The sequence below is a fragment of the Hoplias malabaricus genome, chromosome 14 (assembly GCF_029633855.1).
Source record: "Hoplias malabaricus isolate fHopMal1 chromosome 14, fHopMal1.hap1, whole genome shotgun sequence".
NCBI classification, from domain to species: domain Eukaryota; kingdom Metazoa; phylum Chordata; class Actinopteri; order Characiformes; family Erythrinidae; genus Hoplias; species Hoplias malabaricus.
In genome coordinates, this window is record NC_089813.1 from 9,322,745 (window position 1) to 9,348,992 (window position 26,248).

General features: G+C 36.9%; 1 protein-coding gene across 1 annotated transcript; it reads right to left on the reverse strand.

Moving 5' to 3' along the window:
• Nucleotides 1-2,279: 2,279 nt before the first annotated feature.
• Nucleotides 2,280-19,735, reverse strand: rasef (RAS and EF-hand domain containing). The gene is made up of 17 exons (XM_066644912.1): nucleotides 19,389-19,735; nucleotides 16,585-16,731; nucleotides 16,378-16,468; nucleotides 14,916-15,011; nucleotides 14,180-14,257; nucleotides 13,890-14,005; nucleotides 12,243-12,311; nucleotides 11,730-11,811; nucleotides 11,406-11,461; nucleotides 10,587-10,863; nucleotides 9,872-9,985; nucleotides 9,453-9,600; nucleotides 8,887-8,968; nucleotides 7,805-7,919; nucleotides 7,531-7,650; nucleotides 5,983-6,059; nucleotides 2,280-4,935 (listed from the first exon to the last, which is right to left on the reverse strand). Exons 1-17 carry the CDS (start codon nucleotides 19,733-19,735, stop codon nucleotides 4,830-4,832), a joined length of 2,121 nt encoding a protein of 706 aa, XP_066501009.1. The 3' UTR covers nucleotides 2,280-4,829.
• Nucleotides 19,736-26,248: the final 6,513 nt, after the last annotated feature.

A 26,248-nucleotide genomic window follows, 5' to 3' on the forward strand; every position in this document is an offset into this window, starting at 1 on the left:
AACAGCAACATCTTGTGATCAAAAATTCACCAATGATGAGGAACAACAAGATTAATATATTATTATATAACCCAAATCATCCTCAGGAATTGAGTATTGGACATTACTACAGGACTGTCTGCTTTAATTTATTTCATCATTTAAATAATTTAAAAAATTCACTGCTTCAGGGTTGCTGTATAAATACATTTATTTATAAAACGTATTAAAATTAAATTAAATTTCCCCGCCTCCTCATTCCATCTGAAAAGGACTTTTGAATTAACCTGAGAGCCAGAAAGAGACATCTAAGGTAAATTATTGTTCTTATAAGAAACTGCTGAATGTGTCATCCAGTCATTACCATCGTGGTTTCTTTCCAGTTGCTTCTCATCCGTGTATAAACAGTAGTAGCAGTAGTACTGTAGATAGTAGATTATCAATTAGCTTATGCTAGTGCTTTTGTGCGTGTTACCATGACCAGCAAACCAGAAAATCTAGGGCTAAATTCAATCAAACTGCACCTGGAACCGCCGGGTTATTTGTTATTATGCAGATTTTACACTGTAGCAAAAATATGTAATTAATATAAAATGAATTTAACCAATATTATCCTCTGGAATACATAGCAAATTTGTAATATTATAGCTGACATTTCATGGCGGTTTGTAGCAAATTGATTGTCTTTGGCTGTCAATGTGGTAGTTTCTTGTCATTGTAGTGTGGCAAAGTACAAGCTGTTCTGCCCAATTTAAAATGTTATACATTTGATTTTGATGCATTATTTATTATCTTTGTTGCATTGCTTTGTTAATGCATGATGGCACACCTGCAGATTGCTGTCATTCTGTAAAGCTGTGGGGTGTCATTTTTATTCGTCCTTATCTAGAAGAATTAAAAACTAAGATGGATTTATATATATATATATATATATATATATATATATATATATATATATATAAATGATGAACTTTAGCAAAATACAAAAAACTAAAGTGCTAATGCTATGGTTATGGGATAATTTGCACAAGTGGATCTTGTATAAACCAACAGTTCTGCCGACAGTTTTGTCCATTTGTTGGACATGAATTTAGAGGAAATGTTTAATTCAAATGAGAAAGTCATGTTTTTGTGTTATTTTGCAAGTTGCATATTAAAGGCTCACTGATGTTCATATGTCTCATCACAGCATAAAAACAGGCAGGTACAAAGCTGTCCCTCATCAGGGACTGTTAAAGGCCTTCACTTATCTTCACCATAAAACATTCCACATATATTTCCATCTAGATATATTAACAAACACTAAACATACATTTAAGTCACAGTTTTTGGCAACTTCACTGGAAGTGGTTAAAAGTAATATGTTGGTTCTTCTGTAGGTGGAATTTTATAAGCTATTGGCAAATGTTTCTGAGAGCTAGGCGATAGACGTTTGTCAAAATGAATGTATTGTTTTGAAATGACAGGTTTGGTTAGAGATTTGAAAGACCAGATATTTAGAATTTTGTGTTTACTTGTAATAAGTAAAAAACTAGCCGAATTGAATTATTTCATTCTACATTTGTAATCAGGACTCTGAGTTTCAGTGAAGTACTTGGTCAGAGGTCTAAAAGTAGTTGGCCTTGTAAGAAAAGGAGTCTATTACCCTTTAGAAATTCATGTTCAGTGTGACCAAAAAAATAAAAAAATATGCAACTTCGGAAAACATCTGGAATATGCTGGTATATGCAATTTTGGTTTTTACAATTACAATAGAGTTGCATTATTTAATTTATTTTTTTAGTTTCTTAGTTCTTCTAAGTTCTCAGATGGTGTGTGTACAATGCTGTCATTTGTTTGCATGGCTAATAAGATGGTTTCCATGTTTTTACTTTAAAAACTTGTCTGTCAGTTCTACAGTGCAACTCTGGGACTACCAAGATAAAAATAAATAAATAAATAAATAAATATATTTATCCCAGTCTGAGGAACACTGGGAGTTGAAGCCTTATGAAATTTGTAAAGTGAATTTTGATTGTTTATATGTTAAAATTATGGATTGTTTTATATGTTAGTACTGCCACAATAAAATTCCCAAATTAAAACATGAAAGTTTTTTTCTCCAAATATTTTTTCTACTTGCACGTATGCGTTTACTTTTTTATTTAAAAATATCTTTTTATTAATTAATTTTTTACAGGTACTTTTTCTATTAGTAAATTAGCAGTAAATAAGCCTTACTGAGACCAACATCTCAATAAGATCTGTGTTATCTCACCATGAGATCCATCAGCAACCTACAGAATTCAGCATTTATTTTGAAGATGAAACAATGTTGAACACACAAGGCATAAAGTACATAAAGTTAAAAAAAGTACATTATCTTTTAAATATAAGCCTGTGAGAAGGAACCAACAGTGGCCGGTATGGTCTTCAGATACAGATCATATGTCAGAATACAAGAAGGTGATCTTTTAATTTGACAAAAGCTGGATAAAAGTGAACAAGCTCAAAAAAGTTACATATTTCACTTGCTTCTGTTTAAAAATGTACACAACCAAACTCTTTAAAATGCTACAGTTATTTGCATAAATAATGAAAATGGAATATAATTGATCTAGGTTAAGATGTAGTTACAGAAAAACACAAGAGACTTCTGAAAGGTTGTCCATAGGAAATGGGAGCTGGAGTAGGAACATTTTTACAAAGTTCAATGGAGATGAATCATGAAACATTAAACAGAAGGGATGAGAGCAGAGATCATAAAAATGATCTGAAATCAGTATTCAGAAAAAATATAAATCAGTTGCAGCATTATGTTGATATTTAAAGGCTCAGTTTTATAATGTGAGGTTATTGGAGAAACCAAGAAAATGTTGTGAACAAAATAAAAACAAAAATATTGCAGCAGTTATATTTTTAATAACAACTGATTTTGAAATATATACTAAATTAGGTAGGTACTACATTAAGCGGGTATTACACTTATAAACCTGCACTTGATTACACTTAAAAGGAGACTTGGTAGAAGAAGCCTCTTTATTAAAGACATTTTCTTTATATGTAACAACAAATATTTTTGTTTTTACTCCAAATTTAATTAACAATCCAAGGCATGTCTAGTGTCAAAAATGGGGCTTCCTTAGTTTAGATTTGAACTATGAATATATTGGTGGGTCACAGTTAACAATAATAGATTCTGCAGATCTATTTCTAGAGTTTGGATTACACAGCTAATAACTAAATTAATTCATGCAACATGCTACATTAGGTTGAATGTATAAACAAAGTTCTCCCATGAGAAAAAGCGAAAGTGCCGTCTATGTGCATAAAGATTCATTTCCATTAGGAGAGGAGAAATAATATATTCCTAGCAAGCCTCTTATTTATTGCTATTATAGTTAATTAACATTCTTAAATATAGTGCACACTTACATTGTAATAATATATTAGAATGGCCACTAGCTCCACTGCTGGAGGGCCCTCTTCACTCAAAAGAAAAACGTTATAAAAAAAAAAATGAAAGCATAGATCTTTTTTACTTTCTTAGTTACCTGCCTGGCTGAACCATCAAAACACAGACTCCACTTTTATTCCAAAAGGGTTCAGGTACTTCCCTACTGTCTCTGCAGTGGAACGCTTATGGCATGAATCAAAAGATTGATCACGCTTATTTTCAGATATGTGTCATTTCAGGTTAATATTTTTGCTGCTGGATAAAAACCCTGTGTCTCCAAACTGTAAGTTTACAGCAGAAAATAAAAACATTCTAAACTTTGATGGAAGTGAATGTTCCTTATTTTGAAATAGTTCTAACTGACAGTGTAATTGTCTTGAAACATTCACACAGCCAGTAAACCACCAAAGCAGAGGTTAACCCTAAAAATTGGCAAACAAGGTTTAGTTCCAACATCTAGGATTTGTTAAGTCAGAGCATCACTAAGCAGAGGTAGACGACTGAAACATGCAGAGGCCTATGGTAAGGCATTAACAGTAATGCAGCCCAATACTCAAGCAATCATAAGCTGGCTTTGATATTTCCAGGACATAAAACTGAACTAGGACCAAATGCATATATCTTTAACCATTTTAGCCCTTGGACAACACTGAGATCCAGCATGTTTGTGGGTAACTTGTATATTATAACTCACAGACACTGGTGAAAAACATGAAACTTAACAGAAACCAACCAAATGGCTAAAGTTTCTGTGAAGTTTGTATACCTACATTATATTAGTTACTTAAATATATGAGAAAAATATATATAAATATATAGAAAGATATTTAAGCACATTTATATTATTATGGGCTGATTTCCTGGACAGAGATTAAGCCTACTTATTACTTGCATTCTTTTTTCTATGCTATAATCAAATAAGCTTAATCACTGTCCAGGAGACAAGCCCTCTACATTTGTGCTGTTTGAGTTTGAGAAATGTGACAATTTCGAACCAGTAATTTAATTAAACGTTCACATTTGTCAAATAAAAGCCATCAAATAATGTATCTTTACACTTATATAGCGCCTTTCTAGACACCCAAGGACGCTTTACAATCCACATGTTTTTCTGAAACGTTACATGTAATACAATTATACTGGGCAATATTAGCAGATATTAGAAACGTTAGTTCTTTTCATCAGAATTAGGCACAAAATGTTCACATTGGTCAGACCCATGTCAAAACAGGGAAAATCATCTGGACACAGATTTTAATGCTATTACCAGGTTCACAGGAACAGCTTAATTGATTCTGACCATAAACATAAACGTTTATTATTAAGTCACAGTGACAAGCTGACATGGCAGCACGAGCCTTGCTGGGTGTGTGTTGTGTCTTTTTGGTTTTACAAGAATGAAGTGTATTATACATTACACCATGCAGCAGTTTAAGCTGGAAATCTTTTTGTTGTGACTTCCAGAGAGTTTGGTCACTGATGCCGGCTCCTTGTGTTCATGTGCATATTTGATCACCTCTCTGTAAAGAAGAGAGAGAACCTTTAGAATGTGGAAGAGCCCCTGGGAACATTAAGCATGGCAAAAGAATAATACAAACAGAGTAGAAAATAAATACATTTTTAATGCATCAAGATTTTTTTGTGAAGACATCATGTTTGACCTATTTTGTGCACGTTAAGAAAATGGCCCGAAATTAAAAATAGACATGTATTTACTCTGGAATATGGCTATGGAGAAAAAACTCCTCAGGTAGAGATGTTTACTGAAAAAATACTGGAAAGTACTACATATCTTTGGAGGAATTTTCAGCATTTTCTGTGCTTAAACGTAAATGTTCCAGTGGCTAAAATGACTTCTAATATTCTTGAATTATAATATAATAAGTCTCCACAGGGATTTATAACTGCATTCCAGCAACAACAGAAAACAAAACTTCTTTATGCGGATGTATGAAGTTTCTCCAGCTGTTGCCCTGATGTGCCTCATTTAGAGAATAAACAACAACAAATGCAGTGTCGAAATCAAATCAAAATGTGAGTCACCTAGAGATTTCAACCCTAAATATAATGTCTTCAGTTTGGCCTACATCTGCAATAATGTGCTTTGTTAGAAAAAGGCAAGGGCAGTGAATAATTAAGTGACGATTTTAAAGTCAGGATGAAAAGCATAATTATTTCATATTTAACGTAGCAAAATAAGCTATATACTTCATAATGCATCACAGGAATTGCACCATGAGTCACCATTTACTCCTCAAGGGCTCTGCAGTCAGACACAATTTGAACGGATCTGCTGCCCCCAAGTGCTAAGCAAGTGGAACACACTCGTTTGATGTAGTGTGTGTGTGTGTGTTCAGTCTGGACTTTGAACTTCAGAACTTCATAGATAGTTTCATCAAATGCAGTCTCTTTTTTTGAAGTTATTTTAAGTTACTGAGTAATTTAATATTTTGGGGGGAAGGGGATGTTGGGTTTTAGCTGTGGATGTGTTTCCTTAATCTGACTGATGGAATATTTAAGTCCTCCCCCCCCTCCAGCTCCTTCACTTGACAATCTGAGTGACTCACCGTGCTAAATGGAGCACAGCCTCAACGATGTTGGAGCCATCCTTTGCACTTGTCTCACAGAAGAGTGAACTGTACGTCTGCCAAGAACAAAGCACAGGGGGATCATTCAGTAATATGTCTTAAGATTACTCATGCTTTTATAATCATCACAAAATGAGAATTAGCCATTATCATTAAGGGCTGTGAGGACAGAACGGATCCTTTGTACAACCTCAGCACAAAAGTGATATAAACAGATGAATTAGGTGAAATGTAGCATTAGAAGCCGTGTCAATGGCGATACAATATACTTGCATCACCATTGCCAGGCTTGTTATTGTGAAGAGTGAGGTTTGCATTGTGTTTATACAACAAAATCAAAGAGTGCACTTGTTGAACATCCAATCAGAGACACAGTATTTTAATAATAATCAATCACTTCTAATATGATCAGATATTTTTCAGCACTAGTGCAGCGATTCATTTAAATAATCCAGCCTTGGAATTCCCTAATATACTGTAATATATAGAGTAATATACTGACTCACAACTGAATCCATATGTCTGAACTAACCCCATGAAGTTGCAGTTATCATCAAAATAGCCTGTCAGATTCAAACTTGTCAGCACAGAATATAAATATAATATACATTTAATTCAACTACTAGCACTGATTAATCACTGGATTAGAAACACCTACCTTGTCTGACCTAGTCTACATGTTTCTCTGCATACTTTCTTATTCCCATTTCACCCTGCTCTTCAATGGCCAGGACCCCCTCAAGACCACCACAGAGCAGGTATGACACTTACGTGGTGTTGGTGTGTTGGTGTTTGCTTTGCTGGTACAAGCTCATTAGCTACAGCAGGCATGCTAGAGCCCTCAGTGTCACAGCTGGACTGAAAATAGTCCACCAAACAAAAATACGCAGCCAACAGCGTTCTGTAGGCAGTGTCCTGTGTCCACTAATGAACTAGAGGGTGACCAACAAAAACGGTCTCTGATTTACATCTACAAGGTAGGCCAACGAGGTGTGTCCAACAGATTGGCATTGTTTAAAACTCCAGCAGCACTGCTGTGTCTGATCCATTTGTACAGGGGTTGGATCATTCACATAGATAGATAGATAGATAGATAGATAGATACTTTATTGATCCCCAGGGGAAATTAAAGGTCTCAGTAGCTTACAGACTTAGACATCACATACACGAATCACTAAACAGCAATGGACTAATAGAGTTTTAAAAAAATAAAATAAAATCAAATACCCAAGAAGCTGACAGTGTGCTTAAGAATAATCAATCAATCGTCAGAGTAATCAAACATAGCCTGGCAAGAATCTGTGATACTGTGAGCAGCTGGGGATGATCTCTTTTGTGCAGCATATGATTTAAAAGTTGAAAAGGTGTGGATAATGCAATGGGTATGGAATGTGCAATATAAGTACAGTGCAATAACAGTGCAGTTATTGTACATTATTGTACAATACAACAACATTATTGTACATTATTGTACATTATTATACATCAGCGACAGAGGAAAAGTGCAATAATACAGAGCACCCTCACCATGGCTAACTTCTCTCCGTAGCTGGTTGGAATGCACGTGATTCCGTTCTGAAGAGCCTGCTGCCGCAGATCTGTCTTATTCCCCACCAGCATAATGGGCACATCATCCTGGGAAACATCCTGGAGTCAAAAAGAGCTTAAGTCAACATCTCCTTCCAAGTTATGTGTCACATGTAGTTGGTATTATAATGAAGAGTCTGAATTCAATTTGCATTCCAGCCCAGACACTGCACTGAATTAACTGTTTGACATCGTCACAAAATGAGAAACATACCTCTATGATGTCGACCCATTCACGCACATTGAGAAAACTCTTCTCGCAAGTGACGTCGTAAAGCAAAAGGACCCCATCTGCTCGTCTGAAGTAGGATTTCGCAATGCTTCTGAACCTGCAAAGAAGAAACATCTAATTCACATTCCAGCAACACCCATTAAACTAACACAGAAAGAGAAGACACCCATTAAAACCCTGTCTACACAAACAACAGAGACTGCCTTCGTTTACACAGTCTTCTCAGGTGACGATAAATGAGATGCAAAAGAGGCTAAAGCTTTGAGTAGGGGAAGTATTCAAAATAAAGACTTACAGCATACACTGATCAGCCATATCTTTATGACCACCTCCTTGTTTCTATACACACTGTTTATTCTCTGAGCTCACCTGACCATCTGTAGTCCATCTGTTGCCCTAATAATGTTTTTTGCCCCCTTTCAACCTGTTCTTTAATTGTCAGAACCCCCACAGGACCAACAGGACCACTACAGAGCAGGTATGATTTGGGTGATGGATCATTCTCAGAGCTGCAGTGATAATGCCATGGTGGTGGTGTGTTACTGTGTGTTGCATTGATATGAATGGTTCAGACTTACTAACCGTTAAAAAGCACGGTGAAAGGGGCAAACAAAGTATGCAGAGCAACAGGTGGAATACAGTCTGTAATTGTAGAACTACAAAGTGCTCCTTCATGGTCATTTGAGCTAAGAGAATAAACAGTGAGTGTACATCAAGGAGGTGGTCATAACATTATTGCTGATCTGTGTATGTTCTGGATTCATATTTCAGACTAAAGGAAAGGTTTAATATGATTGTAATACTGTTCTATTACCTTTCTATTAGGACTACCGTTATAATTATTAGGTTCATTATTACACTGGGTTTAAGTTAATTATTGTAATAATCATCTTATACTTTGGATATTGGCTTAGGGACATGTAAGCTTCATACAAAGGGGGTTCAAATGAACTATGGGCCAAAATATTACTCAGTACTAACCCTGGGTTTAGGGTTATAGTGTTAGGTTTTATAAAGTAGGATTTAGGAGAATTAGAATAAGGGTTTAACACTAGTTTTCTCACCTCTCCTGACCTGCTGTGTCCCAAAGCTGTAACACTGTTGGCACTCCATCCACCACAAGAGTCTTCATTTGAAAATCAACTCCTAAATAAACAAACAAGCCAAGACAAACACAATTAGCATTATCATATACTCTTATGTGTTCAGCCATACTGTGGCAAGAGTCTCTGGTTGTGGTAGAGTAGTGTTAAACATCTGTCCCTTACAGAGAAGATTAGGGTTTGAGTCACTATCTAGGTAAACACACCATGTTACACCAATAAGAGTCCTTGGGCAAGACTCCTAACATTACATATACATACATCTGTAATATGTTTATAATCCAGTGCTACAATCTAGTTAAAGGAACATTAGGTAAGATTTGTGTTTTTGCTACTGGGGCTCTCCCTAGTGCAGTACATTTTTAAAGCACTGTTACAGAGTGAAGTTTCTGCTGTCCTGAGCCCAGACTATCAATGGTCGCAGCCCTATTCTCCTTATTACAGGAAAGTGGAGCATCATACTTATTTTGAAGCTGTAATTTTAAGTAGTTTTTTTTTGTTCCTGTTTTGTACTTGGTCACTCTTACCAAGTGTGGCGCTAGTGGTGCCTTTGAACTCGTTCTTGCAGAGACGCAGGAGGAAGCTTGACTTGCCCACCGCAGCATCTCCTGCTAACACAATCTTGTATGTCTTATCAGATGCCCGCGGCTTCACCACTAACTCGTCCTTTTCTCTCTGTAGAAATAATCCTAATCTTTATGATGTGCATAGCATACATTCAAAATTTAAGGTTGTTTGTAATTCTGTTTTCTTTTATATTAATATGTTATAAAAGATGATTCATTATTTAAACAGTAATGCTTTTAACAGTAGTTTTAATTCACATTGTACAGGACCAAAAAAGCTTATAATGTTAAGTTATGATGAAGTAGTAATGTTTGGACTTTACAGTTATGATTTAAGAGTTAAACCAGGTAAAGGTTTAGGTGTCTGTGGGGCCTGTTACCTCAGTGAAGATGGCTGAAAGGCATTTCTTTTCTGGTACAAGGACCTCTGGCTTTACTGCAGTCCAACTCTGAACCGACTCACTGTCTGATTCACACAACATTTCCCCTCTCACCTCCAGCACCCGAGAAAACAAAAAGCTATTGTCAGAACTTATTTAAATACTCTTTCATCATATACAATAAGGCCAGCATGTAATTAAGCCTCTTTTCACTTATTAAGGATAGGTTTTTAAACCAATAAAACTAAAATATTTTCCACTTAAATTTTTGAAATGTAATTTGTACTAAACATTACCAGTTGAATATTACATAGTAAACTCTCTTTGTGTCTACATAACTGGCATTTTTATAATATAAAAATATGGTTTCTGACTCTAAACTGAACTGAGAGGCGCCAACATTAAAAAATGAAAACGAAAAAGAAAACAAAAAAAGAATGAAATGAAACTTTGAATAAAGCAACGAGATAAAACAGATCAATTTGACTAAATAAAATTAAACTGGACTAAACTCAAATGTATAATGTTGACGAAGTCCTTATTGCATTTCCCCAGAAAATACTATATTTTGCCTTGGATTCAAGAGAATTGTTAGCATTGGGGCATCTAGCATTATTCCCATTGAACTCTCCATTATAATTTAAGAATAAATCATGGCAATTCTATGCAAATCAAGTTTAAAAATGTCTTTAGCATATTAACTATAAATATACACCTCTGTGTCTGAAGTGTCTGCAGACAGAGTTGTGGAAGTATCTGTTTGGAGATCAGGGTTTTTGTAAATGCTCTCGTGCTCAGAGTCATAGCCATTGTTGGAGCGGAGAGTGGACATTCCACTGTCTACGCAGCTCTCAGGCAAACTATCCACCTCAAAGCTGTGTCTGCGCATGGGGTCACACAGTGCCAGGGCCAGAGTGTCACAGCTCTTTCTGCGCAGACACTCCATTATCTGCAGCTGACTGTAGTCATCTTCCGCGCATACATTACAGCATCTGTGGAAGCACAGAAACAAGAACAGCCATCTGAACTGTGTTGTATCTGTTGCAAACCTGTCAAATAACAACACCAACCTCTGACAGAGACTCACATTCATAGGACAAGGGGTTAAACCTTTTAATCATTATGTTTTCCTGATGAAATTATATATTTTGGATGTATTATATATCTGAGGAAACATGCCTCTGCATATTTAATGCACAACCACAGTGAATTTCAAGAGGACATGTTATGAATACCAATGTGGGGATCTGGAGTGCAGACCAACCCACAAACTGAAATAAAACAATCTCTTGTGTGGGTTGTCTGTCTGAAAACATGGGATAAAAGGAGTCATTCTGATTTGTGCTGCGTCTTACGTAAAGGAAGATTGCATTGATTTTGACCAAAGTATGTCACATTTCATTAAGACCCCAGGGAACTGTGTTAATGTGTGGAAAATCAGTTATAATATGTCTCCTGTAATATATCAGGGGGAAACATTTGGCCAAGGGGTCCCAAATTTTCAGTACATAAACTACTCAAGCACTTGACTTACCTTTCAAAATATGGCGCACACTTTCTGCTAGTCATAGTATTTCCAGGAGATAATCGCTGGAGGGATAAGAAAGTTTTGTCATTTCCACGGTATTAAACAAGTGCATGGTTACAATATTTGTTTGGACAAATACACACCTGTAACCATACATTGTACTCACTGAATCTTTGCCTCGTAAGTGACATTAGGAAATCTCATTGTTTGAGTTTAATCTTGAATTGTTTCTTGCACATACCTTAAACCTTATGCAAATTGTAGTTTGTGCTTATTGTAACTTGTTGGACAGAGAACCTGAAGCTCAAAATACGCAGTAGGAGTGCTTACCTGTCCCTTGTTTTTGGTCTGGCTGTTCTCCAGAGCTGTGCGTAAACCATCATTGCTGTCATGAAGCTTCCTGTTTGCTGACCTAAGAGAAAACAGCATATCATTGCTGTAAGAACATAACCTTGGCTGCAAAATGGCTGCGTTACAAGAGAACAAAATAAACCTTCCTAATGGTTAATGGGTGTTAACATAAAGTGATATTTCTCCAAGTAATTAGATCCTATTTGATGGTTTATCTGTTAAATCCTGACTACATGGAAAAGGTTATACAAAATAAATGCAAAGGAAGACACTGCTTTGCTCCAACAGTGACCGGTGAACTAAACCCCAACCAACAACTGAATCAGTTGTATTTGTTGCTTTAACAGCTATAAATATTTGGCAGTGTGTATCTTCAGTTCTAATGGATTACAGAACTGTCACTGTGACAGGACTCAAAGCTTGGCCTAGATATTTCTGTGTGTGTAACTTTGACAAACACAAGCTAAAACTGTCACAACTGGCACAACTTACTGTAGCATCTCTATCTGTCTCTCCAGGTTGTCCCTCTCCTCGGCAAAACACCTCATTAGAGCCTCGTCCCTGCATGTCGGATAGAAATATAATTATTAACAGCGGCATAGCATTTCTGTGAGGATTTGTTCCTGTTCAGCCATGCGAACATTAGTGAGCTCAGGTAATGATGTAGGACGATTAGATCAGGATCACAAACACCACTCCAACTCATCCAAAAGATAATGGATGGAGCTTCACGCTCCACAGCTCAATGCTGAAGGCATTTTTACTATTCTAGCTGGCATTTGTCACTGAGCTTGTTAAACAAAGGCTCACGTCCAGCTGCTCAACACTTACCAATTTCATTTTAGGGTTTTCTGTGGAGTTCATACAAAATGAGTGAGTGAAATGGAAGACTGGTGTTCACTATGAGGGTATCGTAGCTAGATTTATTAATTATAATTCTAAAAATAAAGTGTTATTAGACTTTGATTTAAGATACTTTGCTTGATGTAAGCTACTGATTAATAAATAACAGTTTCTAACATTTTACTTAGAATTTCTAATAAATTCATTCATTCATTCATTCATTATCTGTAACAGCTTATCCAGTACACGGTGGCGGTGGGTCCAGAGCTGACCTGTAATCATTGGGCGCAACGCTCTAATAAATTTATGATTATTAAAAATGACATCTCATCTCATATTTCAAGGACCACAATTTTACAGACTTTCATGAACCTTAAAGATAATAGTAACTGTCGCACACAGAGGGACAAAAAAGGACAGAGGCACAGAGTCAATATACGTAAAGACATTCGGGATTTTGTCTCTTGGACAGAGTTGCTAGGCAACAAGGTCACAGAATTCCTAAGGCGTGCAATGTCACTCCAGGATATCCTGCTCCTGTGACACCAGCACAGCAAACAGCTGAAGGAGTGGCCAGACAGAGACGGTGCGGCAGGGGATCACTCTCTGTGTGACTCACACACACACACACATTGAAACTAGACGTCTGTCACCAAGCCCTGACAGAACAGGCTAAAAAGCTCTGACAAATGATGGGTTTCTGAGTGGAAATAAGGTAATCCTCAACAAAAGTACAAACATGCATTAAATGTGACAGTTTTATACATATTTTATACATATTCCTTGGCTGAGTTTTTTTGTATTGTAGTTCATTAACAAAAAATATAATAATAATAATAATAATAATAATAATAATAATGTTAAACATGCCATAACTTTTGCCCTGGCAATATTTAGTGGTTGGTACAGCATAGTAACACCAGAGACTAGGGTTTAAGAGTCCAAGTTTGGATAGAACACTACACTATACCTATACCTACGGTATAGTAGTACAGAGTCCCTGGACAAAACTCCTAACACTGGGCTGGCCCACATCTGTAACATGATTAAAGTAGAAAACTGTAATAGGTCACTGTATAACAGCACCTGTCAAATGCCATAAATGCAAATGTACTGTTTTATTTCACCCCCTTAATTAGAAAATCAGTAAGACCAGCAAGTCTGCACTACAGTGTGTAATTGTTTTGTTCATAGATGATTTGTACTAAACAAAACATGTAATCTATCCAGTGATTTAATGTAAATATTCAATTGTTTACTAAAAACAGATACACAGATAAACAGAAGGCTTCTCACCGTTCACAGTTGATGCTCTGATCAGTTAGATCACTCTTAATGGAGTCCAGTTCACTCTGCAGGAAAGCTAGAGTGGTATGAGACTCCAGCAGCTCCTGCTTTAGCTTCTGGTTTTGCTGAGACAAAGAAAAAACACTGAGTACCCAGTTTTGTTGTTCTTTTTTTACGCCATTTTTTTTTTATCATTGCCAATTCCTATCATTAATAATGGCAAATTAGTGCTATTTATTACAGCACACCCCATTGCTCCAAACGCTCCCTTACAGAATTAACGATTAAAGTTGTCTTACCAATGTCAGCTCATTGTTCTTCCGCTTCAAATCTGCGTTCTCTTCTTTAATATTGGTGAACTTGTTCTGGTCTTCAATCTGTGTAAGAGTTAAAAAAGCAGTTAGTTGATAATTAAGAAAAATCTTAAAGATTGTTAAGTAAAACAGCAGTCACTAAATGTTAACTTGTATTTGTAACATGAAGAAAATGTATCACAAACAATGCTGACCGTATTTTCATTTTAGAAAAACATTTTTTAAAAAAAGGAATACACTGTCATTAGTTTTCACAGAGGTTTGGAATTAGAAGCTCAGTATTAGTTAAAACTGATTAATTATACTCTAGCTTTTGCAAACCACATCACACACTTAATAACATTCTTACAACTGGACTATTTCCACTGTTGAATTCAGTTAACTTATGCCCAAAACCAGGAATGTCAATCAGGTGGTAAGCTTAGCGATTTTCCATGTGGGCAATCCCAAACTTAAGGCTTAAGTAAAAGAGTGAAAAAAACCTCCAACCACATATTTGGTTGTAATGGAAATTAAAAACTGGACTCAGACACTCAGAGACCCATTATCATTTTAATTCCACTCTCAGAATTTGCGTAACTTGCCTATTAGTTTGATTTAGTCACATATGAATATACAGTCACTAGGTTCTCCTTTTTGAGACTGGTGTACTTGCTCTAGTCTTCATTCTGTGTATGACATGTTTAAGTGATTAATCTGAGGTCAATAAATGAACACTCACTGCCTGCAGGATGCAGATCTTTTGTTGTAACTCAGTCAGCTGAGTTTCATAGTGGTGTTTCAGGCTGCTCAGTGCTTCTTCAGCTTTCTTAGACTCCTGAGAAGAACAGAAACACAGCACATCTTTACACCCAAACTTTAGACCCTCAGAGCCTAAAGAAAGAAGAGTGATTTATCTACATAAAGACATTGGAGTTGTTATGATGAAGTGTCTATATAAATTAAATATTCATCCATATTCAAATGTATTTTGTGTCATTTTTAATGACCATGTTCATAAACGTTGTTTATTTTTACAAGTAAAATAATATGGAACCTTTTATTTTAACAGAAAATACTGATAAAAATCATAATAACGTGACATTTAAAAATGTATAACGACTGCTTTAAAAGATTAATTCTATTCTGTTTCTAACTCATTAGTAGATTCTTAGAAAACCACAAACTCCTCTTGAACCCAGCTCAGGACATAAAACCTTTATTATCAGTTGTTTGCTTGAACTTTTTCCCATGACGTACTGCATTCACTGTAGATTACGTGAGATTTATTGTTGAAAAGATTTCTTCCCCATATGTTAAACATTTTGTCTTACTCATGTTTTAGCTACAACCAACCTCTCCTGTTTAGTACAGACCAGCTTATTTATTTGCATCTGCTAAAAATACCAAAGCACACTAAACAGGCACAGTACAGTTGTTTAAATAAAAGCGGTGTAGGTTATATAACGAGACATGCTAAAGAATAGGAACACAAGTTAAAGATTAAGACCAGGGTTAAGGGCACGAACAGCCGCAAGACTTCCCAAGTTTCCCAGACCTAAAAACTTCAACAGCATGATTAAACAGAGCTCTGGAGCTGATCCAGTCCACTCACATGAGAAGGCTGATTACAGCTGTACAAATTCACCTGTGCTCAATCATGTTATTTTCTGCTGTTAATTCACCACAAAAGAACACTACAAATATTTCTGGGAGGTTACTCCACAAGCTTCAATTCAACCAATGAACAGAATATTATTTCTGTGTAAAAGAAACCACAGGAAATCAAAATGCTAAACTGATGATTTTGCAAATGCAAAAGCTGTATCTATAGTTTGGTCAATATTTTTTTTTGACAACTCAATAACTCCAGTGTTCCTTTACATTCTGTAAAAATAAATACTGATAGAACATTTTCTATTTGCAATTCTGAGTGGTCATCCCTTCACTATCATTCAGAATGTTGCAAGCCAAAACAGGAGCCTGTAGCTAAGGCAACAAAATGGGCAGCTAGCTGAGCTGCACAAATGTTTTACAGCATTAGAACATTAGAAATATGCATTACAAGCTGTGGTTGGTTTCAAATATTGCAGAGGAGGTCTAGCTAATGGATTGAACTGACAATGGCTAGAATTGAGAAGGAAAAAAAAAATAAAATAAAATAAATAAATATATATATAATCACTGAGAGTTCACATCTTCACCTGTATCCGTGTGTTTCTCTCCGTTGTTTGAATGCGCTGATCCATCTCATCTTCCATCTCACTTAGCTGAATGGCAGCCTGGTCCTGAGCCCTGAGGAGACACAAGCAGTATTATAAGAGACAGTCACATGTGCTGTACACAAATAGTAAAATTATGTATTAAACAACACATAAGCTATTTGTGTGGATATTTTCCTGTGTTCAAACCTTTTCACGGCCAGAGCCAAGTGCTCCATCTCTGTGTTCTGCAGTTTGATCTCTCTGATGAAGTTGAGTATGACTCTCTCATACTGAGGAATGATCCTGACCTCAGTCAGACTGATGTTCTGGTACAGCGTTGACACCTGGTCGATACTACACACACACACACACACACATAGTTACTTGTTTTTACTTTGTTATAACTGCAACACAAATACAGCCAAACAATTCTACACCATAATCCATAATCCTCTAGCAGTTAGACAATTTGGGGATTGGGAGAGGTATCAAACTCTCATTGGAAAATAAGTAACTGGATTTGTCCGATGGTGCACAGTGACAAAATCAAGAATCACAAGGTGTTGAAAATGTGGACAAAGTCATTATACATTTGGTCAAATATTTGGTAGGCTTTCTGGTTGAGTTTAAATAAACCCAACAAACATTAGATTAGGCTTAGATTTGTTAAGGTAAAGCCACAAATGAAGTAGAAGTTCTTTACCGTGAATTAGGTTTTAAATAATAACCTTGATCATTTTTATTTATTTGTTTACTTTAAACAGAAGTACCAATATTTAGATGGACTTTGTAATAGCACCCAACAAGTTCTTTAATGTTTTCCATATCAGAATTCAGCATTGTGCCGAGTCAGAGACTATAACACAGATTAAACATTGTTCTAGGCCAAGAGAATTTCAAGAGGAAGATCACAACTGGTAATACAGCTAGCTGAGCCACTGGCCTAACCAAGGACTATATTTACACAGCTGAGTTCACTTGAGCACTCCAGGCCTCTTAAACCCTAAAGTATACAGACTGACCATTTTACATACCATCATACATATATGCATTTGACATGTGACAATCGCATGACTAGACACCCTGAAAAAATTAACCATAGACTTCAGTGCAATAGTATATAATAAAATATTTTGTAAAAGTGTAAAGCATGGGGTTTACACATACTTTTAAAATAATCACGACATCTAAAAAAATTAGATTTAGTTCTAAGAAAGATTTTGTTTATTCCAAATATCAAATGTTTTCACATTATTTCAAATTTTGTAGATAAGTAGCAGTGGTGCAGTACTAAAAAAAACGCTGGATACTAAAGTATCTTGGTGGTTGGGTTAATGGGAAAACTGTGCACATTAGATTTTCAGCCTAACCATCATTTTAGGTACGGTTGGTCACTTCCCCTCTCTATGATATCGCTTTAATTCATGAGTAAACCAAAAGAAACAATATGATCATCACTTGCCATATGACCATGTTGTCTATTCCGCTGATATAACAAATTCTTGGAGTGGCTATTTTTGAAAGAATGCGTTTGATAAGCTTTGAGAAGAGGCACTAATCAATGTTCCCTCAGCTGGTGCATGGCAGAACCGTGGGCTGAGCTTTCCTCAGCTTTGGATCTGAAAAACTCATCTGTCCAGTCATAAGATTCAAGCCACATTCTCAAAGAAGCACCATGACTTTAAGGGGAATTCTACAGAGGTTAAACATTTCATAATTAGATATAAACACAGAGTGGTTTGTTAAGACCAGGCTGACACTTCATTAGTTTTTCAATGAAGACATGATCCAGAAATGGCAGTGTCTACAGTGCAAACATTGGCAATTTATTTAATGGCCAAAATGACCACTGCACATACATTTATCTCCTGAGTTTTTCCCCTTTAGACCAAGCTATTGACTCCATGTTAGATGAATCAACAAAGACCAGAATCTCTGAAGTCAATGGTGATATTAATGCTGAAAATACATTTTGTAAAGATAAAATATAGGTATTCATGATAATAATTAATCAAATAAATAGAAATTACCATCTAGAACTACCTGTTTTAAAAGGGCTTATGAAAGTGTTATATCAACATTTGAATATCTCATTTTTTTATGATTCACATCTGCCAGATAGGCCATGATGAAAGTATGTGTATTTTATTTTATTATTGTCTACTGGTAACAAACACTGGTTCCCCTCTGTCAGTTTCAGCAACTCATGATTTCAGTCTTTCATACTGCAAATGTTATCAAAGATATCTTATGTTTACTTGAACATTCTTTTTCCACTGCGTCTCTGTGCAATCATAAAGTTAAAGTCTAATCAAAACATAATTTTGAAATATGCCACTATGTCTTATACAATAACCCATTAAAAAAACATTACCACATTTATCTGCAGTGTTTCAAAGACAGACTCCACCTGGTAATTTCAGACAGTAAGGGTTTCTTACATCACAAACCTAAGGAACAGGTTGAGGCAGGGACTAATTTCATAATCATAGATCCTTTTAGTTTTCTTGGAAATAACTTCTAAATATGTCATTTTGATGAACAGAGGTGTGGTTTAAGAGATTTAATCAAGGTGATTTAAATATAGATTTGTAAATATCAGTGATAAATCACAAGATGTTTCTTTAATTAATGAAATAAACATTGTGTTGTTATTATATGTCAAATCAGCTGTTTATCCTTTTCAAATTTCACTATATCCAAAAATTCTACTAATGGATATAAATAATTTAGGAATTACACTTACTGTTACACCTTTAATCGATTTGTAGCATGTTTATATTTTCTTTATTGATTCTAATTTATTTATTTTTAATTTGATTAATGTAACTGAAGTGAAGGAGGTTTTATTCCAGGTTTTTCCATGTTGGTCCCTTTATGATGAAATCGTGAAGAAATTTTGCCAAAACGAAGACAGCAGATGACGTAGAAAATGAATACTGTAATTTACCCAACTCTAATGCTATAATCAAATTCAGTCAAACCAGGTGTTTTTCCATGGTTCTCCTTACCGCGGGATGAATTTCTGCTGCTCTCCAAGCCTGGACCTGAAGTCCTCCCAGGCCAGAGAGAAAGTTTCTGGCTCTTTTCCCCGTTCCCCCGTCTCTTCCATTTCTTCGTCTACTGCTTGTCTCACGAAGCTCGCCGCCGTTTGAAAGCCTTTAACAAAGTCATCCAAGTTTATGACACCGTCTGCGTCAGTGTCCAGTTCGTAGAAAATTGCGTCTGCGTCCTCGGAATGGACCAGAAGCTCTGAACAAAGATGGAAAAACTCAGCTTTTTCAATCCTCCCCGAATTATCAGCATCACACGACCTGAAGAGCGAGGACAGACTCACGGTCTGAACATCTGACTCCATTCACTGAACGCTGTCTCCTCAGAGGAAATGTCCCATTTAACGGTCAAAACCGCACTTTATTCATGCCGCGCTTTTTTCCAAAAATACACCCTCAAAAAATAGTACTCGCAGCCTTCACCAAATTCTGAGGAAACCATACACTTTTATCCTCGTTTTCGACAAGTTTGGGTTGGTGTTTTCTTGTCCAACTGTAGCGAGTTGTGAGTCTTTAGATTAGCGGCGGCAGGGAACACAAACTGTTAAACAAGCGCTAAGCAAACAAACGTCGACAGGTGGGTACGCCAGGATACTTCACTCTGAACTGGTTTCAGATTGGCCAAGTTAACAGTACAGTACACATACTTAAATATTTGTTCTTATTCAAATATACCCTTAATTTAAAAATATAGTAGAATTTCAACAGTAATAGTCCTCATTAAACTGCTTTGCCCCACCTATGAATGCACTCCATTGTCAGTGATGGGACCAAGATGAGTTAAACAACCTATCCAGGTTTTACATAACCCATATGTTACTTGGCTACCCACAATAATTTCACATATTCAGCCTACTACTTGTCCCATGTACCAACGCACTCATGCCCATCTTGGACCCATCTAGCCCATGTTGAACCCATTTTGATTCCCAGTAAGTTGTGCTTGCTGCGATTTCCAAATTCCATATTTGATGATGGAACTCTGTAGGATATTTCCAGTCAGTAACATTGCCAGTCATAAGATGAAAACATGTTGCCATGAAATGTAGTATAGTTTCACAGCAGCAGATGGAGACAAACCATTGACGAGAAAGTCACTTCAACACAACACTATTTGGTTTTCTCTGGAATGATCCAGACTTGTTTTGGATGAGATTAAGTGCCACTGCAAAACCTCAGTCTCATTTGACAGAATGCATGATTTTGTTGCACTGTGCTCTCACTACCGTAATCAGAATCAGATACACAATTATAAAGTCCACCAGTTCTGAGTTACTTTCGGCCATAAATATTGTAAACATAACCTTAGATGGTAATTTAGTAACATGGTAAAATGCCATCTTGGCCAGCTTGTAGAAATAAACAATAGAGCCTGCTGCAAGCATTCATCCCAAAATGTTTATTGCCTTTCAGAATAAACTACCAACAACTACCAAAATATATCATCACAGAAGGGTTTCCTACAAGTTTCCTAAAACCAGGAAATGTTGCTTTAGACAATACTGCTTTGGGTCTGCAGTAAGAGTTGTGGAGGAATTTTTATCACTGACAAGGTGATGGGTAAACAGTTAATATTGTTTAAAGTTTTTGATTATTGGTGGAAACATTGTATAGAATTCATAAAAAAAAGCCAGCAAATACACGCATTTCTATCTCCAGCTCACCAGGAGAGCCTGTTGTTATTGGTGCAATTGTGCCTGGAGAGCAGGGTGTTAGTTTTGCTGTAGGCATTGGCTTCCCTGCACAAATCTCTCACACTGAAAACCTCCTGCTTTCACCAGCTGTTAGAAGGGGGCTGCCGGAGAGAAGAGGAGTGAGAGGTGGCACACAAAACACCTGACTGACCAGTCAAGTCTGTGTATGGCACATTCTGATTCCTGAACCTGTTCTAATTACCATCTGTTTATACAGGCACAACCCCATTCCATTTTGTGATGTGAAAACGCAATTCATGGACCAATGACAGAATATCTTTGCTGTTGTGTAAATTAAGTTCTTCTGCAAAGTTGAGAAACAGTTTTTACATTGTTAGTCATTTTGACAATCTCCTTAGTTTTGTTTTTTCTTTTCCCTCCATTCTTCTTTTTTTTCTTACTTTTTTGAACCATTTAGACGCTCAGTAAAATATTTTCCATGAACAAGGGCTACATCTTCTTACATAGTTGTTGAAGAAATGAGAAGCTACCCACCAAATCAGTTACAGCTAAGAGAACTGTTCCCATATCAATCAGTGCAGTAATTATTTAATCACATATTTACTTCTATATATATATTCAAAAGGTTTGCATTGTATTAATAATTATATAAAAACTTTGAATGTTTTAATTGCAATATATAAGTTATCTGCCACCTCCAGGGTGTATTCCTGCCTTGTGCCCAATGATTCCAGGTAGGCTCTGGACCCTCCGTGACCGTGAATTGGATAAGGGTTACAGACAATGGATGGATGGATATATGTCTTCTGAAATAATCTATTAAAAATAATAATAGTAATTCTATAATAAGTGAAGAAAAAATAATTATGGTGTTATTTTCCCATGCATTAGTTGGCTTGGGACCCCACAGCCTGGCACCAATACTTAACCCATGGTTGAAAAACTGCTACAGAACATATAGCTTATACAGTTAAGTCACATAGAGGACTAGCATCAAGACTCTTCCCAGCACTGGCGCAGATGGTGGAACAAACTTTTACTGGCTGACTGAACAGTGGACTCTCTTGCGGTTTTCAAACACAGACGGAAGACACATCTCTTTGTGACCCATTTAGGTGAGCACTAATCTAAATGTGCAACGTAACAGACTGTTTTTGCACATACACTGTACTTAACTCCTCTTTCTAGGTATGAGCACTGAGTAGTTTTTACTCCTAGGTTTGCACACTGGCGAGATTGTATTGTGTATTCCAATTACTCTGTTTTGTTCCTTCTAGGTATCAGCACTAACCCTTGTTCTGACAAGCATATTTGTACTAACCAGGATACACATTCTGTCTGAACACTAGGCACATTTGTGAGTCACTCTGGATAAGAGTGTCTGCTAAATGCTGTAAATGTAGAAGTACTAGTCTTTCTTAGGGTGACCAGACGTTCTCTTTTACCCGGACATGTCCTCTTTTTTAGACTTAAAAAAATGTCCGGGCAGAATTGCACAAACGTCCGGGATTTTGTTTTTCTAGAGCTTACATAGAACTTCGAGAAGCGTTTCATTCACAAACTAGTCTCGCCCTCCCCTACTCCGATTGGTTCGCTGGAGTGAGAAGGGGGCGTGGTGAAGTAGCCTAAAATCTTCTGATTGGACGGTCTGACTGTAGAGCTACCGTTATTGGTTGATAACCTTCTCTGTAAACATTTAATTGGTCAGTCTGCACGTCAGTAGTCCTTGTTTACGTCAGGCAAAGCTCATGTACCTACCCTCATCTCGAGCAGCTATGCCAAAACATAAATGTAAGTTCTCGGATGAATTAAACAAGAAATTCCCTTGTTTTCCCATGTGTAGCAAGTTAAGTTGTAAAGGACCTAAAAGCACACATGGGTTCAGCTAAGAATACAATGGCAGCGAGGGGCTGTGCCCCCCCGAAACGTGTCCTCTTAAGGTAAGTCTATCTGAGATGACCTAGCATTATTTGATATCTACTATTCCGTCAAGTACAAAGTGTACGAATGCTGAAATTGTCAGCAGTTTCTTCTTTTTGAGTGTAAAGGCTCTACATTCTGCTTTGTACTCACGAAAAAACTGTGGACCTCAAGCATTATTTTTTGTAAAGAACCCTACAGTTAGGAGTTATCTGTAATTTCATTTAATGTTAAATGGTCTTGTGTGGTCAGTTTATCCTTGTCTACACACTGATAGAGAGCATTTAGTAATTAAGAAATTAATATGTTAGATCCCCATATCTTGATGGCAAAGCAAATTATCTATGCATAATTTGGCTGTTATTAGTCAGTAGGTGTTATTAGGTTTTCTTATGTTTAATCACCAAGCTGAGATGCTCTCAGATGTTACAAGGATAAACAATTTTTGGGCCAAATATTACAATTATTAATTTATTTTGTCAGATTCTCTTAAAAAATCACAGTTGTAAAGTATATTAGTTACTACCAGCTAAGAAACATGAGCAGCAGTTAATCTTTGGCTAATGTATGGCTTTTATGATGTCACAATATTGTCTGCAGAAACCTAATATGGTGTAACTGTGTCCCACAATATCACTCATCACTGTATGAGAGGCAAATACATTTCAGGAAGGTGGAGAATAAATGAATACAAAAAATAAATGCAATTGTGAGCTTCCTGTCTGTCTGGAGGAGAGAAGGACCTTATCACCAGTGACTGAAATTTACAGCCATTTGCTTTGACCCAAGGTAACAAAGTGTTCCAGTGCCAAGTTAAGTGCCATGAACCGCTGTCAGGAAGGCTTAGGACACCTGTTATTACAAGCTTTATCATACTTGTGTTGTACAACCCATCTGAAACTGCTATACATTATCAGTAATGATGTGTTCTCCGCAGAGTGTATCAGCACAGTGTGAATTAAAGAGAAAGAAAAAGAGAGGGGAAAAACTGTATTACCCAAGAAGGAAGGACCAATTAGAGTGAGAGGAGAAGGCTATGCACAGGGAGGGTGGGGAGAGAGAGACGAGAAAGAGAGAGAGAGCAGAATATGAGCGGGACCATGCTGTCACAGGGACAAAAAGCCTCAGTGTGGTGCTCTCACTCTCTCTCCGCTCGGACTGTCATTATTTCAGACTCAGCGACTCTATGAGGACATCATCAGGATTAAAAAAACAAACCCTCCAAACATGCATCTTAAACTTTATCTTCTCTAGGATATGTGAAGCTATGTCAGTTTTTGTAAGTATGCCTTGATGTCTGCACCTGTCTCCTCCATATCCTGGCACAGCTGCAAGGGTATAATGTGTTTGATTTTGGTGACACACCTCTTGCCATCCACGAGTGTGCATGTGTCGTCAAATGGGATTCTGTACATTCTCCTTGTGTCCTCAATCCATCGCTCCGGCAGCTTTTCTCCACAGAAGGACACAATCTCGCTCACTCCTCCTTTTCTCCTCCCTCCTGTTGGAGTGTGGCTGCCACTGCATTGTCCCGGACACCCCTCTGGCCTCCATGAGTGCAACTGAGGACATCCTGTCTGTCCCTGGAAGGTAAGTTGGAAGTTGCCCTGAAGCTTCCAGCTCCATGCCTTCCTTAGCTCATACAAATCAGCATCTCCATTATTGACACCGCATGTTCTAACAAAAGTTTTGGAGTAGGTGACTGGTTACATGTCCTATTTTTAGGACATATATTAGAGTATCAAACAAGCTACATTATTCTAGCATCGGCTTTGGTGTAACAAGTCATTTCTACCCAGATTCTGGAGCAGAGGACCATAGCAGAAGTTTGAGGATGCCATGTTCTAACACACATTGTAGTAATAAACAGAGGTGTCTGACCCAGGGTTTGGAATAAAGGGAAAGTTACTACATACTTCCAAACGTTTGAAGTAGCCATTGAGTGTCTAGCAGGCTTTGGAGCAAATGACCAGGACTAGAAAAAAGTTCTTCATGCTTAGTCATCTCATTTATGATAGCAATTTCTTAAAATGCTTTTTATACAACCAGAAGTGCTTTTGTGGCATCATTCCAAGAAATGCTTTCTGGCACCTTTAGGTAGTTAAAGAGTGTAGCGCAGATAACTGGAGGTCTAGATATGGACAAGAATTGTAAGACCTACATCAGCTCTTGCTAATGCTTGCACTTGTCCCTGTTCTTTGCTATCCTAAGATGTCATCCTAAGATGAAACGGCTCAAAGTAAAGTTGTGTTGATAATTGTGTATGTATTTACCGACCTATTTTAGGGTTATCTCTCAGTGTTGCTTTTTTAAAGTGGAAAATGCTTTCAGCGCCTGAAATCATTGAAGAAAAGTCCCATCTGGAAGACCTGACCTGAGTGTACACCTCACGTCCAGGCTGAACCCTTTTGACAGCTGTGGCAAGTGTTGTACTTTGGTCTCTTTCTCCTTTTTGGTGCAATGACTTGCACATGCCACATCCCTTCAGTTGCATGGCAATGCTGGCCCACAGCCTAGACATGGACGCATATCTGATGCTTGATATATTCAGTCTGCCTTTAGCCATTCCATGCTCTTGTTCGTGAATGACTGTGGTTGTGAATGATTTAGTTTTTCTTTTTATAGCAAACTTTAGGGCGCTGATAATCTTGTAAAGCACAAAGCTGTATTTTGATTCAGACTTTAATGCCACTGAGCATGAGGATGTTCTCAGAAATGGAAAACTGTATAAATCGAGAGAGAAAAGGGCTCCAGCTGATTTTCACATCAGGAGGTACCCCATCATATCCCAACCGCAGTTCAGTTATTCTAGTAAAAATGTAATTAGCAGTTTCTTAGTCATTAGAGCTTTAATTATCCACCGTGACAGAAAATGAAGCTCCTTGAAAAGAACAAATGAAGAGTCTCTGGAGGAAGCTGAGCTTTTTTTTCCATCCTAGCAAAATGTCTTGCACTCCTGAGGGACTGTAGAACAGATAGTTAACGTCATGCACAGCCAAACAACAGTTGAAATTCATTGAACATGAACCAAAGATAAGACAGACCCAACACTCTCTTTCTGGTTCAAATTTCAAATTCATTTTACGGTTGTCTTTTAGAGCAGAGCGAGACGAATGCAAATATGTTTAGACAGTATCATTTCCATGTTGCCTGTTAGTTTGGTATTTGCCCATATGATGTGTTTGAACTCATTAGTTATGCAGTGTATTTATATAACAGCCTGTTTTCCAGAGAGTTTACTTT

Coding starts and splice junctions, on each gene's coding strand:
- rasef (XM_066644912.1), bottom strand. CDS start 19,735: ATGGAGTCAGATGTTCAGACCGTGAGTCTGTCCTCGCTCTTCAGGTCG. Junction 10,864..11,405: donor TGTGCGCCATATTTTGAAAG/GTAAGTCAAGTG, acceptor GTGCTTCCACAG/ATGCTGTAATGTATGCGCGG. Junction 8,969..9,452: donor CACCACTAGCGCCACACTTG/GTAAGAGTGACC, acceptor TTGTTTATTTAG/GAGTTGATTTTCAAATGAAG.